The following is a 13,977-nucleotide window of genomic DNA, read 5'->3' on the forward strand; positions in this document are numbered from 1 at the left end:
CAGGCTGGGCTATGACTTGCAGCCACCTTCTTGAGTCGGTCTCTTGACTGCTGGCCTTACAAGCACAAACCACCACAAGAGCTTGAAGGACATGAAGTAACGAAAACAATGGCAAAAGATGTACATTGAAGGAAACAGGTTTGTGTATTTTCTTGTACTGCTTAGGGGAAAGTTACACTTTCAAGACCTTAGCAACAGTGCTTGAGGACTCTGTGCAAGGTAAAGATAGCAGGGCATCTTTGAAGACAATGCCCTGCCAATTCTACTAGGCTGTCTGGAAGAAGGTATGTTCGAAATGGATCTGTGGCAAAGAAAGGTTATTCTAAACATAGAATGTACCTAGTCACCTAATGCACACCTAACTACTTATCTAGGGTTGCTGTAGCTCACACTGGGATGGTCCTAAACAGTGGGGAGAGGCACCCTGTGAAGATTAAAGAGGGAACTGACCTACTAGAGGAGTGCCCCTGATTTCACAGTCGTGGCTGCAATGGCTGCAATGGGATGGACACTTTTAAACTCTGATGCAGACACAAAGGAGGTGGAGAAGGACCACTCAGCCTAAGTCTGGAAAAGCATACTTAGAGGCATTACTTTAAAAACCGCTGTGTGGTGTGGGCATCGATAGGGACAGTGTAAATCCCTGTTCCCAAGGCCTTGGGACACAGGACTCTAGAAGAACATGAGGGAAGGTGTGCAGAGATGCAGAGTCTGGCCTGGGCCTTGGCCCCAGCAGTGAAATCCTCCAGTGACATGTTAAATTCTGAGCAAGTCAAGCAAAGGTAACAACAGGTAAGAAATCCATCCCTAGGGCTGTGCTGACCCTCACTAGTCAAGCTGACTTATTTTTATTTCTCATATTATGTTTTTCTCATAGCTGAAATAAAGGAAGTGTTACTGAATTGTTCATCCCAAAGTACAATATTCTCCTTGAATGCAAGTCCAAATCAAAAGAACACAAGTAGCAACTTATTAATGTCTTCCAAACACACACTCTTCAGAGAAAAAGAGCCTTCCACTTTCCAGTCAGTGTATGGAATCTGAAAACCCAACAACTCTCTCCAGTGAACAGGAGGGTTGAGCTCCTGAAAACTGATCACAGGCACCGCTGCTGCAGCCGCCCTTCTAGCAACACTGGGAATGGTGTGTGGTCACTATAACCAGTTTACACTTTTACACAATGAAGTCTTACACCTCTGTAGGGACTTGTACCAGAGAGTCACACATAAAAACCCAGACTCCAAAATGACTGACAGCCTCAGTCAAAGAGTGGCTGCTACAACAAAAAGAACAAAGCCAGGGAAAGCAGGTTCCCTTTCCACCAGTCCTCACAGAGAAACCGCACTATGAGCAAAACTTAAAAGTACAAAACTTCAAATCATCCTTTGATCAAAGTCACTATTGTTTTAAAAGGGGGGGGGGGAAGTTAGCATGAATCATGGGAACTGCTGGCATTCCACAAAATCAGTTCCTGGGTAAAAACACAATGCTTTTCTCAGTTTGGAAATCTACTTTCACTATCAAATACACAAAAACTGCCGAGGTGTGGTGTTCATGCCTGTAATTCTAGCATTTGGGAGGTGGAGGCAGGAGCACCAGGAGTTCAAAGTCATTTTCAGTAACACAGTGAGTTTGAGGGCAGTTTGGGCTTCGTGAGACACCATCTCAAAAAGCCAGAAACCAGCATAAAGATTCCCACGACCACAAAAGATCTGGTGATCAAGTTAAATCAACATTTAAAAAACAAACAAAACAACCAACCAACAAACCTGGCCAGTCTCTGACACTTGTCTGAGTCTATAACCCCCCCCACACTTCTCATTTAATATGGCCCCAGTCATTCTTTAACCCCAATTATGCAGAAGTGCAGCATCAGATGCGCATGGGACTCCCCAACCTGGAACAGTGAAATGAAATGCTTCCCAGAAGGAGTAAGTACAAGTTCTGCGTGTCGTGACCACTTTACCAAGTCTATCTACTAAACAATCAGGAAAAACCAAATGACACCTGACTTTTCAGCACTGGGAACCACTGATGACTGTAAGAGGTGCCTATCAACCACACGGCACAGGGCAGTGCTGCAGAGGACATTTGTGCCGATGCGGAAAAGCCAGCATTTGCATATTCTGAGCTGCTCACTGCAGAGGCAGATGGTAAGCGCCAGGTAAACTTTGATGTTTGATAAAAATTTCAGGCTGGTAAATGACTCAGTTTTGCTCTTGTAGGGGACCAGGGGATGCAGGGGTTCACTTCCTGGCACCCACAAGGCAGCTCACAACCATCTGTAACTACAGCTCAGGGGACCTGGCTGGCATCATCATCTCATCACAGGCATGCATGCGGTACACATACGTACACATAGGCAAATGCTCATACGTGTAAAGCAGTCTTCACCGTTTTTTTAATTGATAAAAATTAAAATCCAATCATCACATCTAGGTGACACTACATTAAAAATCAACTCGAGTTGGGGAAGACTCTAAGAGTTTCAGAATAAAAGCTATATAAAAACTTAAAGGAAAAATAATAAGCAAAATGTTTTAAGACAGGGGTGATACACAGCCCTGACAGCCCAGAAGTCACTTTGTAAAAAGGGTAGCCTCAAGTTCAAGGGTGACTGGACCCTCCCCTGACCTCCCAAGTGCTAGGATTCCAGGTGCACACTATCACTATTACTCCCAGCCTAAAGTGAAACATCTAAGCGAGAATGTGAGATTCAAGTATCTAACCAAAGGGGCTGCCGCCTTCCTCCCCAGCAGCTGAAGTCTTTGATGTTCTGAGTGCTATTTCCCTCAACAGCTCTTCACAGCCGACTCCCAGTCATGGACTGGTTGATGGGTTTTAAATTTTGAGAAGACAGGATTGAGAACTACAGGCCATGCTGGTAACAAAACAATTCAACATGTATAGAGACATATACCTTGGAAGCATTTAGTGTATTTGGGAATTCTCATTTGCATTTTTAGACAATGGAGTAACTGTTTTGCAGGCTGTACTAAAAAACAAACAAACAAACAAACAAACAAACAAACAAAACCAAGCACACCACTGAAGAAATCAGACTAGGAATTTCTGCATTCATTCGATGTTTCTGGAAGTCAAGGAAAGTAGCAATTAAAAAATAACTCCATCACTGCCTCTTCTTCATGGTCAGCAAGCATAAAATCATTAAGGGCAGAAGGGCTTACCTGGGCCAGGGCTCCTTCTTGAATTTAAGTTCTGAGAATCCACAATCTCTTCTGTTTGCCCATCTGCTTCTGCCTCTGTTTTGTACTGAGTTTCGTTTGCATCCTCGCTAAGGCAAGTTCGTATGCTCTCTCCCTCTTCAGCGACTCTCTGGACCACCGTGGCAGCAACAGGAGAACGAGCAGTGGTGGCAGAAATGACAGGAGCACAAGGAGAACTTGGGGGGGTCAGAGGAGCTGGAGAAAAGGAAGTTAGCATGGAAGGGGTGATAGCAGTTGGGGTGCACTCCACTTTCATTTCTTCCTGGGCATGTTCCAGAATCTCTAACTCAAGAGTCAATGGCAGCGTTTCCTGTTTCGCCATGTCCACAATGCTTTCCTGGGCTGGTAATTTTTCACCAACTCCATTCATTTCATTCATTAGATTAGGAGTAGAAATCAGCTGAATGTCATGAGGTGCTACACTACAGGGCTTCTTGCATATATTCTTGTCATCTGTTAGTGACGGGTCTGATGTGACTGTGCAAGATGTGGGGCTGGGAACAGGAAGTGCATCTTCTTGTGAGGAGGAAAGGTCACGCTTGTCCTCGAGAGCGGTAGTGAAGAGCGGCTGGCTGCTCAGGGCAGCACAAGTAGGGGAAGGAACTGAGCTCCGGGCAAGTGGAGCAAGGGTGGTGGGCGATGAAGTCCGAGGAAGTTCTGGGGTGGGCTCTCCTGCAGGAGTCTCGGGCACTGGGCTGGCTTGCTCTTTCTTCTCCCCACTAAGGACAAGTCGAAGGACTGTGGAAGGAGACTGGAACACTGGATCTGGTTTTGGTTTTTCTTCTGAGGAAAGAGAAAGGAATTTTAAGAATAACTTTGAGCCATAGCCTATATAGTACTGCCTTAAGCCAAGTACATCGGCAGCAAAACAAGGCCAAAATATTGGGTTCCAAAGACACTTGCCCATTTGTTTTCTAGCCACACTTACTAGTGCTTGGTCTCCAGATCACGTGATGCTTAATTTTGAGGAAGAGGGAATTAGTTCCCCCCCAAATGATGATGTCATGATTATAACAGGAAGTCTCATAAAAACTAAAGTTAAAGATTTTTTTTTTAATTTTTTTTTTTGAGACAGGGTTTCTCTGTGGCTTTGTAGGTTGTCCTGGAACTAGCCCTTGTAGACCAGGCTGGTCTCGAACTCACAGAGATCCACCTGCCTCTGCCTCCCGAGTGCTGGGATTAAAGGTGTGTGCCACCACCATCTGGCAAGATTTCCCATTTTTTTGAGACAAGGTCTTACTAGATACCACATACTCATGATACCCTTGCTTCAGCCTACGGAATGCTGGGATTACAGGCCATGTGCCACCATATACAGCTAAGTTCAACCATTTTTTAAGGTAAAACTTCTATCTCTTCTACATCTTGTTCCCCGTGGCTACTCCAGGCACAGTCCTGTCTGGCAATGCCAGTGTAAAGACAAATAAGTAGAAACTTAATTGTTAGAAACTCCATCTCAATGACCAACAACATCAAGCCACTCAACAGCAAACGCAACTTCCACTTCTCAGAAGAGCGAGCTTCAAACAAAGACAACAGAGGTGTGGAAAAAGAGTCATCTGTTTCTTTAAAACAGCTCCTCAGAGAGAACCAAAGTTCATGATCAAGTAAATAAAGCAGCCTGAGAAAAAGACCACTGGGCCTCTCTATGTGGGAAATATTATATAAAAAACAATCTGTGTACAGACAAGATCAAGAAAGTAGGAAATGATAACCATAAAGATACCACAAGTATAAAATAAAAAGGAGTGCTAATCAACATGACTATTTGATTCTAGGTGAAGGACTTGGGAATCCTGTGAGAGGGTAGCTCCCTGCTGGGGCTTCCTTAAACTTCCAGCTGTCCTCTAAGACACAGAAGGGACTTTCCCCTCAAAGCTGCATTAACAAATGTGACTACAGGGCAGCGATATTTGTGAATGAGAACATATCACCACCCTAAGGTGAATGCATTCATAGCTTCGGAATTCACTGTAAGTGATGGGCATGGTAGCTAAGGTATCTACAAGACTCGGCGTTTTCTCATCATTATAAAGTGCTCACTGCCAAATTTCTCAGATTAAGTTGCCAGGGCAGAAACCAAAAATACATGGGAACCATATGCGTTCATTATACATGTGTGTGCCCTCTGTCCATCTTGTTTAACACACATACATTTATTACATGGCTCTGAGTAACTCCCATTTTGTGACTACTAAAAAGGTACCATGGTCATTTATTAGGTAAAGACAAAGAATGGCAAGCACTCCTTCACCTGCCCTGAATGCCAAAAGAACCCCAGCAGGATAAGAGCTACCTACCAGTTTCTGAAATGTTTCTGAATGCAAAGGGAAGTTCTCCAAGAGTCCTCACGACTGACTGCCCTCCTTGTCAGTTCACTATACCCTTGTTTCAACACTCCTGACTGAAGGAAGTGTCTCCCTCAGGAAACAAAGTGCCCCGCCCTAGCTATGTATGCTATCAAAGATAAAGATTAGTTAATATCCTAATGCATTTCATAGTTTCTCTCTTTAGAACAAACTCAAGCTATTTTATCTTTATAAAATGCTAAACAAAAGGGAATGGTGCATCTGCCTGTAACATCGGACTTGTTAGCCATGCAGCTGCTCATGTAAAAGAATTCTGAGAAACCAGATTAATAATGGCAGTTGGCATTTAAGCACCTAGCAGAAACTGGGTTAAACAGCCAGTTAAACTGTTCCCTTCATTTCTTGTAAGTATTACCAGGATAGACTACTGTCTGTCCCTGCTCTATAGCATTGGACATGAAGACTCAGACATTAGTCCTGGTGCACAAGCCATCTAACCAGCAAATGGCTAAAGTCTGATTTGAAAGTCCACCTTTTTTCCAAATGGGTGAAAAAGCTTAAAAAACAAAAGCAATTAGATGGCTCAAGCAGGGGGGACGCTCTGCTTACCCAGTGCAAACCCTCAGCAGTGACATATCCACTGATAAGATAGAAATCAACCCATGGGGCACAGCAAACAGATCCCTTTCAGGGAGGACAGTGACAGCACAATCTCCCTGTGCAGCCCCAGGCCTGGGACCAGGCTGGCCGCAAAGTCAAGAGATCTGCCTGCTTTCTGCCCAAAGGTGTGTGTCACACTCCGCTTACAACAACTATTTTAAGTAAGTGCATTCCTCTACACTTTATAATAGAATAAATTTATAGTTTGAAAAGCAAGCATAATGAAAAGTATAATCAAAATAGAACAAAATAAAAACTCTCAACTATAGTGAGCACATTCTAGTAGTATCTGAATTGTAAACACTAGCACTAAAAGATTTATAAGGCTACTGAGGCTGGGGGTGTAGCTCAGTTTGCCTAGCACAAACAATTCCTGGGACTGCATCCTCAGCACCATGTGACTTGGGTGAGGTGGTGCATAGCTGTAATTTAAGAACCCAGCAGAAAATCATGAATTCAAGGTCATCCTCAGCGACAAAGAGATCTAGTGGCCAACATGGTCTGCAGAAGATCATGCTTCAAAATACAAAAAAAAACTAACCCCCACCTAAACTGAAAAGTGCTTCATATGTTGCAATCTCTGAATCCCTGAGAATTACTCAATATACAGGCAATAGCAGTCACAGGAGCTGCCCATCAGTACTATAGCATGTCGTAAAACACAGGACTTTCAGGGCAGTCTCAAAGAGCTCTATGACTGAAAAGTTGGTTTTTGTTTTTGTTTTTTTATTTAATTCAAATTTTCTCAAAGCAAAAACAAAAAACAAAATAAAACAAAACAAAAAACCCGAAGGGGTCTAGGATTCTCCATCTTCCCTTCTTGAAAATGTCAAAAAATATGTATTTTTAAATTTTGAGCTTTTTTTCTTCCTAAAACAACTACCAACAATGCTGTTTTCAGGCAGGTCCAATCTATGATTATCTAGCATGTTATGGATGTTTTTATTACTGAGCATAGCTGTGGAAGAAGGATGCAAGGAAGATGTATTAACAGACTAGTGCACGGGCATGCTTAATATGGCCAGCAGAATTCTAAAAAGTCGGTTACATCTGTATAAAAAGTGCACTAAAATTTTAAGGGAAATTTCCTGAAACTTATTCATTACTAAAAGTAAAATCAAACAAGATGTCTGCTTCAAATGAATTACTGCCAGGTGTGGCAAAACACAGCTACAAAATCCCAGCGCCCAAGAGGCAGCAAGATGACAAGGCTATCATCAATTTGGCTTATTATATAGCGAGTTCCCAAACAACCTGAGCTTCAAAACCAGACCCTGTGTAAATTTTTGTTTTTTGAAGTGTTTTAATCAATGGAGGAAAAAACAAAAAAGTTTTCCCCTGAACCCACAACAGCCTCTTCGAGGCCGACGGCTTTGGTTCCTAAAATTCAGCACTAAGCTCGATCTCATGAACGTTATGCAGCTCAGCTGCTGACATGACAGCCTTTGGAAGTGTGCTGCCTAAGGGTTTACTCCTCATCTTCTGGCTTAAAATCTGATGAAAGCTGTAATGCCTCTTGTCACACTTACTGGGTGTGTATGTCTTGTACTTCACATTAGCTTTTCATCTTGTAAAAAACCCTGAAATCAGCAAGGTGTGGAGGGGCCAATCTGTAATCCCGGTGCACCCAGGAGGCTGAGGCAGGAGACTCAGGTTTATAGGCCAGCTTGCTTTGGAGCAAGTTCCAGGCTAGCCCAAGCTATAGTGTGAGAATACCTTTAAACAACCCCCCCCCCCAACAAATGAACCAACAAACTGAAATGAGATACATTTAAAAGTCCACTTTTCAAACGTTTGAGTGTAATTTGTGTGAAACAAAACCCTCTTAAAAAGTAAAAATATAAAAATGGAATCATGCTAAAATTAAAAACATCTGCTAAAATATCTGTTTTAAATTAAGGACTATTCCAAGTACCTTTTAACCAGTAATGTTTAAAAAGTGTATTTAAAAGTAACTAGCTTTAGTAGGAGAGACTTGGATGAGAGCACATATTGGTCTCTACTCACTTGAGAGTGAAGCCAAAAGCAGGAGAGAGCATGCTTACTTTCCTGCTCTGGGCTCCAAGGTCCCTCCTGAGAAGCAGTCATGAGTATAGTGAAGGTGCAGCTAAAATCCATTAGTCAGGGAAGCCAAGACTGCACATCTCACTTTCTAGGGAGAAGTTTCCTTTAACGTTCATGCTTCTACTCCAAAATCTATTTCATTTGTTTTCAACAAGCACCGGATAGCTCCCACTCCTAGTCTGTACCACAGAGCCATAGTATGATTCCTGCATAAGCAACAATGGCGATCATTTACCAAGCAGGTGGGAGACATGTCCTCAGAACAACCCTGGCTCTGGTACACCAGTAAAGTGAAAAGCCCAGGTGAGAGGCCTCAGCAGGACATGACACTTAGGGCCTGTGTCTCCTTCCAAAACTTCAGTTCCTAGTTTCCTAATGGGGTTTGGTGCCCTAGACACACGTTATCTTCTATAAGAAATAGCAACACCCCCAAGGAAATGGTGTACACAGATACCAACACTGAGGCAGTTGAAATGTAAGGCCCTTTCCCCGAGTTTTCTGGAAGTACACTCTCTACCTTAGATTCGCTACGGAGTAGGTGTCTAAATAATCCTCAGGACATCTGATGCAATACCGAGAGCAATGTACTTAATAAAGAGACTAAAGGTAGAGGGAGGAAACAGTCATACACAAACCTTGCTTCTGGTCGCTAGCTGCAGTGACAGGGGTGCTGGCAGCAAGATGAGCGCTCTCCACAGTCCCATATACCACAGGGCTGTGCTCAGGGACCTGGCTGGGCAGCTGCTGGGATTTGAAGTACAAAAAAGGGTGATAATGAGCGCGCGAACATAAAATCTAGCAACATGGAACCCAAGCGAGGAGGAGAGACAGAGAGGGGCAAGAGGTCACAAAATATATATATTTAAAAAAAAACAAAAAAAGCAGGGTTGGGGGTACACAGGGCAGGGCAATTGAATAAAAGCAGGGGAGAGAAGGACAGAGGCAGCAGGGAGGGGAGGAAAAGAGATGGTTACTATTAACCACAGCAAGAGAAGACAGCACAGGCATCCATACATCCACTCCAGTGTTCCTTCCAAGCACACGCTGGCAACCAGCAGTAATGGGGCAGGGACAGAATTTAACGTCCCCCCAGACTGACTAAAAGTTTTGGTCAGCTTCACTTATAAAATACCAAGCAAAGCACCTCATCTGCCCAAAGCAGGGCAGATAGAGCACAAGAAGATTTTAAAATCACTAATTCAAGCAAACAACGCAGAAAGGTCTCGGTTACTTTAACTGCCATTAAGAACTCCAATGAAATGCAATGTGCAAAAGAGCTGAAGGCGTTTCCACCTTCACAGCATTAGCTTTGTGGAAGCTTCCAAGAACATGAAATCCAAGTCAAGTCTCTGGCATTTCAGGACGATGAGAAACTCTCATTTTATACTAGGCCATTCTCTTGAGCTAAAAAGCGCCTACCAAAATTGGAGCAAGCAGGTGGAAGAAACTATAGTCACTGTGCAACTTAGAGGGAATGGAATTAACACAAGATAGGACAAGCACACTCATCTGTATCACATTCCAGGCAAGTGTGCATCTGGACTTGAGGGTCACACAAAAGCCAGAAAAGAGAGCAGTGTCTCTCCTGGAGACCTAAGGCCCATTATACTTCACTGAGTTCTACGAGGATTGCCACAGAAGCCCTGCACTACTCTGTGTGGGGAAAGAACAATATAGGATGATTAAGATATGTTTAGGTCAAGAGGACCACTTAAGGTTGAGGGCTAGTAAAAAATGTTTTCAGGTCAATGTCTGTCTTAAACGTCTTACAGTGGAACTGTAATGGAAAAGATCATTTACAATAGATAACAAACAACAATACTTTTCTATATAGAGCTGTATGTGCAAAGGGAAAACATGAGAAAGGAGATAATGCTACAATTTTGCACATGTATTAGACCATGAAAGTGTTCACAGGGCACAATTATTTCTCAATAACAGCTAAAAAAAATATCATACTCAGAGATGAAGTTGCTATTTTTATTTTGAACCACAGAGAAACAAATGGCAACTGCCTCAATTGTCCTGATTCTTATTTTCAGGGGAAACACATGTTAAATAAAACATTAGGAAGGTCTCACAGCCAAAACTAAAAATGTTGATTCTGTTCACATCTATGGGCTAAAAGTAGATAAGAAGAAAAAAGGAAAGACTCCAAGCTCTTTAGTGTTTATTAAGCGATTAACTATACACAGGGAAGAAAGCTTTGCACAATGTGTTGATTATTAGAAAGAAAGAAAATACCCACTACTTCAACTGCCCTGAAGTCAGGAAGGAAAACCCAAGTTAAGGAAATACGAGTAAACAGCTTAAGATAGTAAAGAGCTACTTAGATCCATAAATCTCCATTTCACTAAGGATTTTCCACCTAAAATGTGCTAAAACAGCATGAATGAAATAAAGTCTTATTCACTTATTTGAAACAGGCTCTTGCTGTATTGCCCAGGTGGATATGAAGTCCTAAACTCAAGCAGTCCACATACCTCAGCCTTCAGTGACAGCAATAGGTGTCTATATGCTCTGGCTGAACCATTGCTAGGAATCTGATCCCACCATGGTCTCCAGCATGGGCATGCACTCTAATCCCTAACAGCCCTAGAGTCAAGCATCCTAAGAAAGGGAGAGTAGAAGAATGGATGAGTTAGTTGTTTGCCACTTTGGTTAAGCTGGCTTAATCTGTTTAATGTTACCAGTGCATTTTAAATAGGGGCATTGAAATTCACCCCCCACTACCAGGGCTTTTTTGGGGGTGCCTGGGCCTTAAGAAACCAGCCAAACTACACCTCAAGTTACCACCAGAGTTCCTGGCTCTGTGGTCCAAGCCCCAAAATCTCTTTCCTAGAAAGAGCAGAGAGGAAGCCTAGCAAACTCAGGGCTTGGGGTTTGTGGGGGAATGTGTTCTTAGGGACTGGATGCCTCTGGCTGGCCAAGCACAGTACTGACTGACTCCCTAACAGGTTCCGAGTAGTGTCTGCTCTACAGGGCCTCGGAGTAGGCTGGACTGTAGACGTGGCCTGCCCTTTACTGCTTTCACCAAACATTTTTTTCCAAAGGGAAAAGAAGGGAGTGAGATCTACACTGGGAGTGGGGGTGTCAGGGAGGCAAGTGTGTTACTATGTCAATAAACTGATTTAAAGTTGTGGAAAAAAAGCTGTCTGCCACATAAATATAAAGACCGAAATACTCGTGGAAAACCTGGATGTGGTGGCATACACGTGAACCCTCAGGGGGAGGGGATGGCAAGGTAGAGGCAAATAGATCAACAGCTCTTTGGTCAGCCAGCCTCGGTGAATGGTTCAGTGAGAGTAAGTCTCAAAACAATGACACGGATTCCCTGGCCTTCACACATGAGGATCTGAGTTTTAATCCCCAAAACACATGAGGAGGGGAAAAAAAAAAAAAAAAAAAAGCACCAGAGGGCATTCCTGTAATTTCAGGCTGGAGGGTGGGGATGGGGGTGCTGGCGGCACTGCTGGATACCTCAAAGTTCATTGGCTATCCAATCTTACCTAATTCATGAGCTTCAGGTTCAATGAAATCATGTTTCAAAAAATTAAAGGCAGTCAGGCATGGTGGCACATGCCTTTAATCCTAGCACTTTGGAGGCAGAGGAAGGCGGATCTCTGTGAGTTCAAGGACAGCCAGGGCTGTCACACAGTGACACACTGTATTGAAACACAGAAACAACAACAAAAAAGGTGGGCAGTGGTACAAGTGTTATACCAATAACCAATCATTTCCTTATGGGATTTAAGATCCGTTCCATGAGATGGAACCCATACCTGAAACTGCTAAAGTAGCCAAGAACCTGACACTAGATGGACCATAGGTCCTGTGGGAATATCTACTACTACTATTGTGTTAAGTGAACAAAACCATTAAAATGACTCCTGATAACATATTGCTATCCTCATAGATCGGTGCTTCCCTCAGCCCTCATCATAGAAGCTGCTTCTTGCAGAAGCTATGAAATAAACAAAGACTCATAACTGGAAAATGTGCAGAGAGTGAGAGACTTTGTAGCACTCAGCCCCAAATGGGATGTCTTCATGAAATTCCCTTCCCTCAGGGCTCAGGGGTTTATATGGAGGAAGACTGACAAAGATTCTAAGAGCCAATGGGCGACTCCAAGCAAACTCCAAAGCAGGCCCACCACATGCCCAGGAGAAGTTGGCCTATACAAATGGATTTCATTGGGGGGTGGGGCACAGGATGTTTGTTTCAATTTTTTTTTTGTCTTCTTTGTGTGTGTGTGTGTGTGTGTGTGTGTGTGTGTGTGTGTGTGTGTGTGTGGTGAGTGGGGGAGGCTCATGCACATGCAAGAGAGACAAAGCAAAACTGAGCACACAAGCACTCTTTGAGTGCAAATGAATGAAGTTGGGTGGGGGGGGGAGGCTTGGAGGGAGGGGAAAGAATATGACCAAAATATATTAAAAACTTAAAAAGATGAATATCAAGAGAAGGTACCCAATACTATTCTCAGATTTCTACATATGCTCAGATGATGTCACTTACACAAAGGTGTACCCTCCATACTCAGGGTCACACATGCACACTGACAAGCACACGCATGCACATACATAGGAGCACACAACTGAGATAACATCTTTTGTGAGCAGCAGTTCCAAGCCCAAGTACCCACTGGCAAAGTTGTAAACCCATAAGTTCTGAGCAAATGGTGCCTATGGCTCAGCTGTGAAATGAAGATGCACTAAAGGGTCTGTACCATTTTAAACCTGAACATTTCATACCTGATAATGTTATGAAAATGACAGTGTTAACATAGCAAATACTTTCATCTCATTCTTTGATAGTTTTAATCTAGCATAATCTGAATTAAATCACCATGAGCCCAACTGAGAAGTCCTCTATCTTTCCAAACCATGAATAATCATGGACTATTTCACCCAACAAACCCTAAAAATCAGAAGGACACTAAATACGGAGACTCTAAGATGAGCATCTGGACCCATGTAAAGAAACTTTCCACCAAGAATACATTTACACATTCACAGGCTTGCCCAAAGCACTTACTTCAGTCACACTTCCTTCTGGTGGGAATAAAAAACGTTCTGAAAGGGGGACTTGAATGAAAGTATGAATAATAAAGATGCTAGAAAGCCACAGTTAAAGATGAGGGAGAACTTCTGACATCAGACACAAAGCTACAGGACTCTGCCCTGCTGGGTTTCAGTCTTGCTTTGACCCAGTATTTCTTCACCTCCACCCCTCCATTTTTGGAAAGGTAATGTATATTCTGGGCCATTGTGTGTTCAAAGTATATAGTTTGTTTTTGTTTTTGTTTTTTAAATTTTATGAGGCGTTACAATTAAGAGACCGCCTTGAGTCTCAGGAGAGACTTTGGACTTTTAAACAGCACTGAGACTTCAGAGGACTGTAGGGACTTTTGAGGTTGGGATAGATTCATTTTGCATTATGATATGGGTACAATCCTATGTGGACCAAGACATGGGATGAGGTGGAATGAGTGAGAATGGCTCCCATAGGCTTATATGTCTGAATGCATGGTCCCCAGTTGTTTGGAAAGGATTAGGAGGTGTGGCCTTGATGGAGGAGTTATGTCACTGGGAGTGGGCTTTGAGGTTTCAAAAGCCCACACCATTTTCTGTTAGCTTTCACTGCCTTGTGATTATGTCTCAAGATGTAAGCTCTAAGCTATTACTCAAGTGCTGTGCCCACCTGCCTGCTGCCATGCT

The 13,977-nt window shown here is 43.1% G+C and overlaps 1 protein-coding gene across 13 annotated transcripts in view; it reads right to left on the reverse strand.

Moving 5' to 3' along the window:
* Positions 1 to 13,977, reverse strand: part of Eif4g3 (eukaryotic translation initiation factor 4 gamma 3) — a 205,253-nt gene that overhangs the window by 78,922 nt on the left and 112,354 nt on the right. For 12 of the 13 annotated variants that reach the window (XM_035439492.1, XM_035439495.1, XM_035439496.1 and 9 more), the window contains 2 exons: positions 8,896 to 9,004; positions 3,189 to 4,010 (listed from right to left, as the gene is read on the reverse strand). In XM_035439492.1, coding sequence (XP_035295383.1) covers positions 3,189 to 4,010; positions 8,896 to 9,004 — 931 coding nt within the window. The remainder of the gene's footprint in view (positions 1 to 3,188; positions 4,011 to 8,895; positions 9,005 to 13,977) is intronic. The other variant, XM_035439497.1, reaches the window with a different exon arrangement.

The sequence above is a fragment of the Cricetulus griseus genome, chromosome 2 (assembly GCF_003668045.3).
Source record: "Cricetulus griseus strain 17A/GY chromosome 2, alternate assembly CriGri-PICRH-1.0, whole genome shotgun sequence".
In the NCBI taxonomy this organism is placed as follows: domain Eukaryota; kingdom Metazoa; phylum Chordata; class Mammalia; order Rodentia; family Cricetidae; genus Cricetulus; species Cricetulus griseus.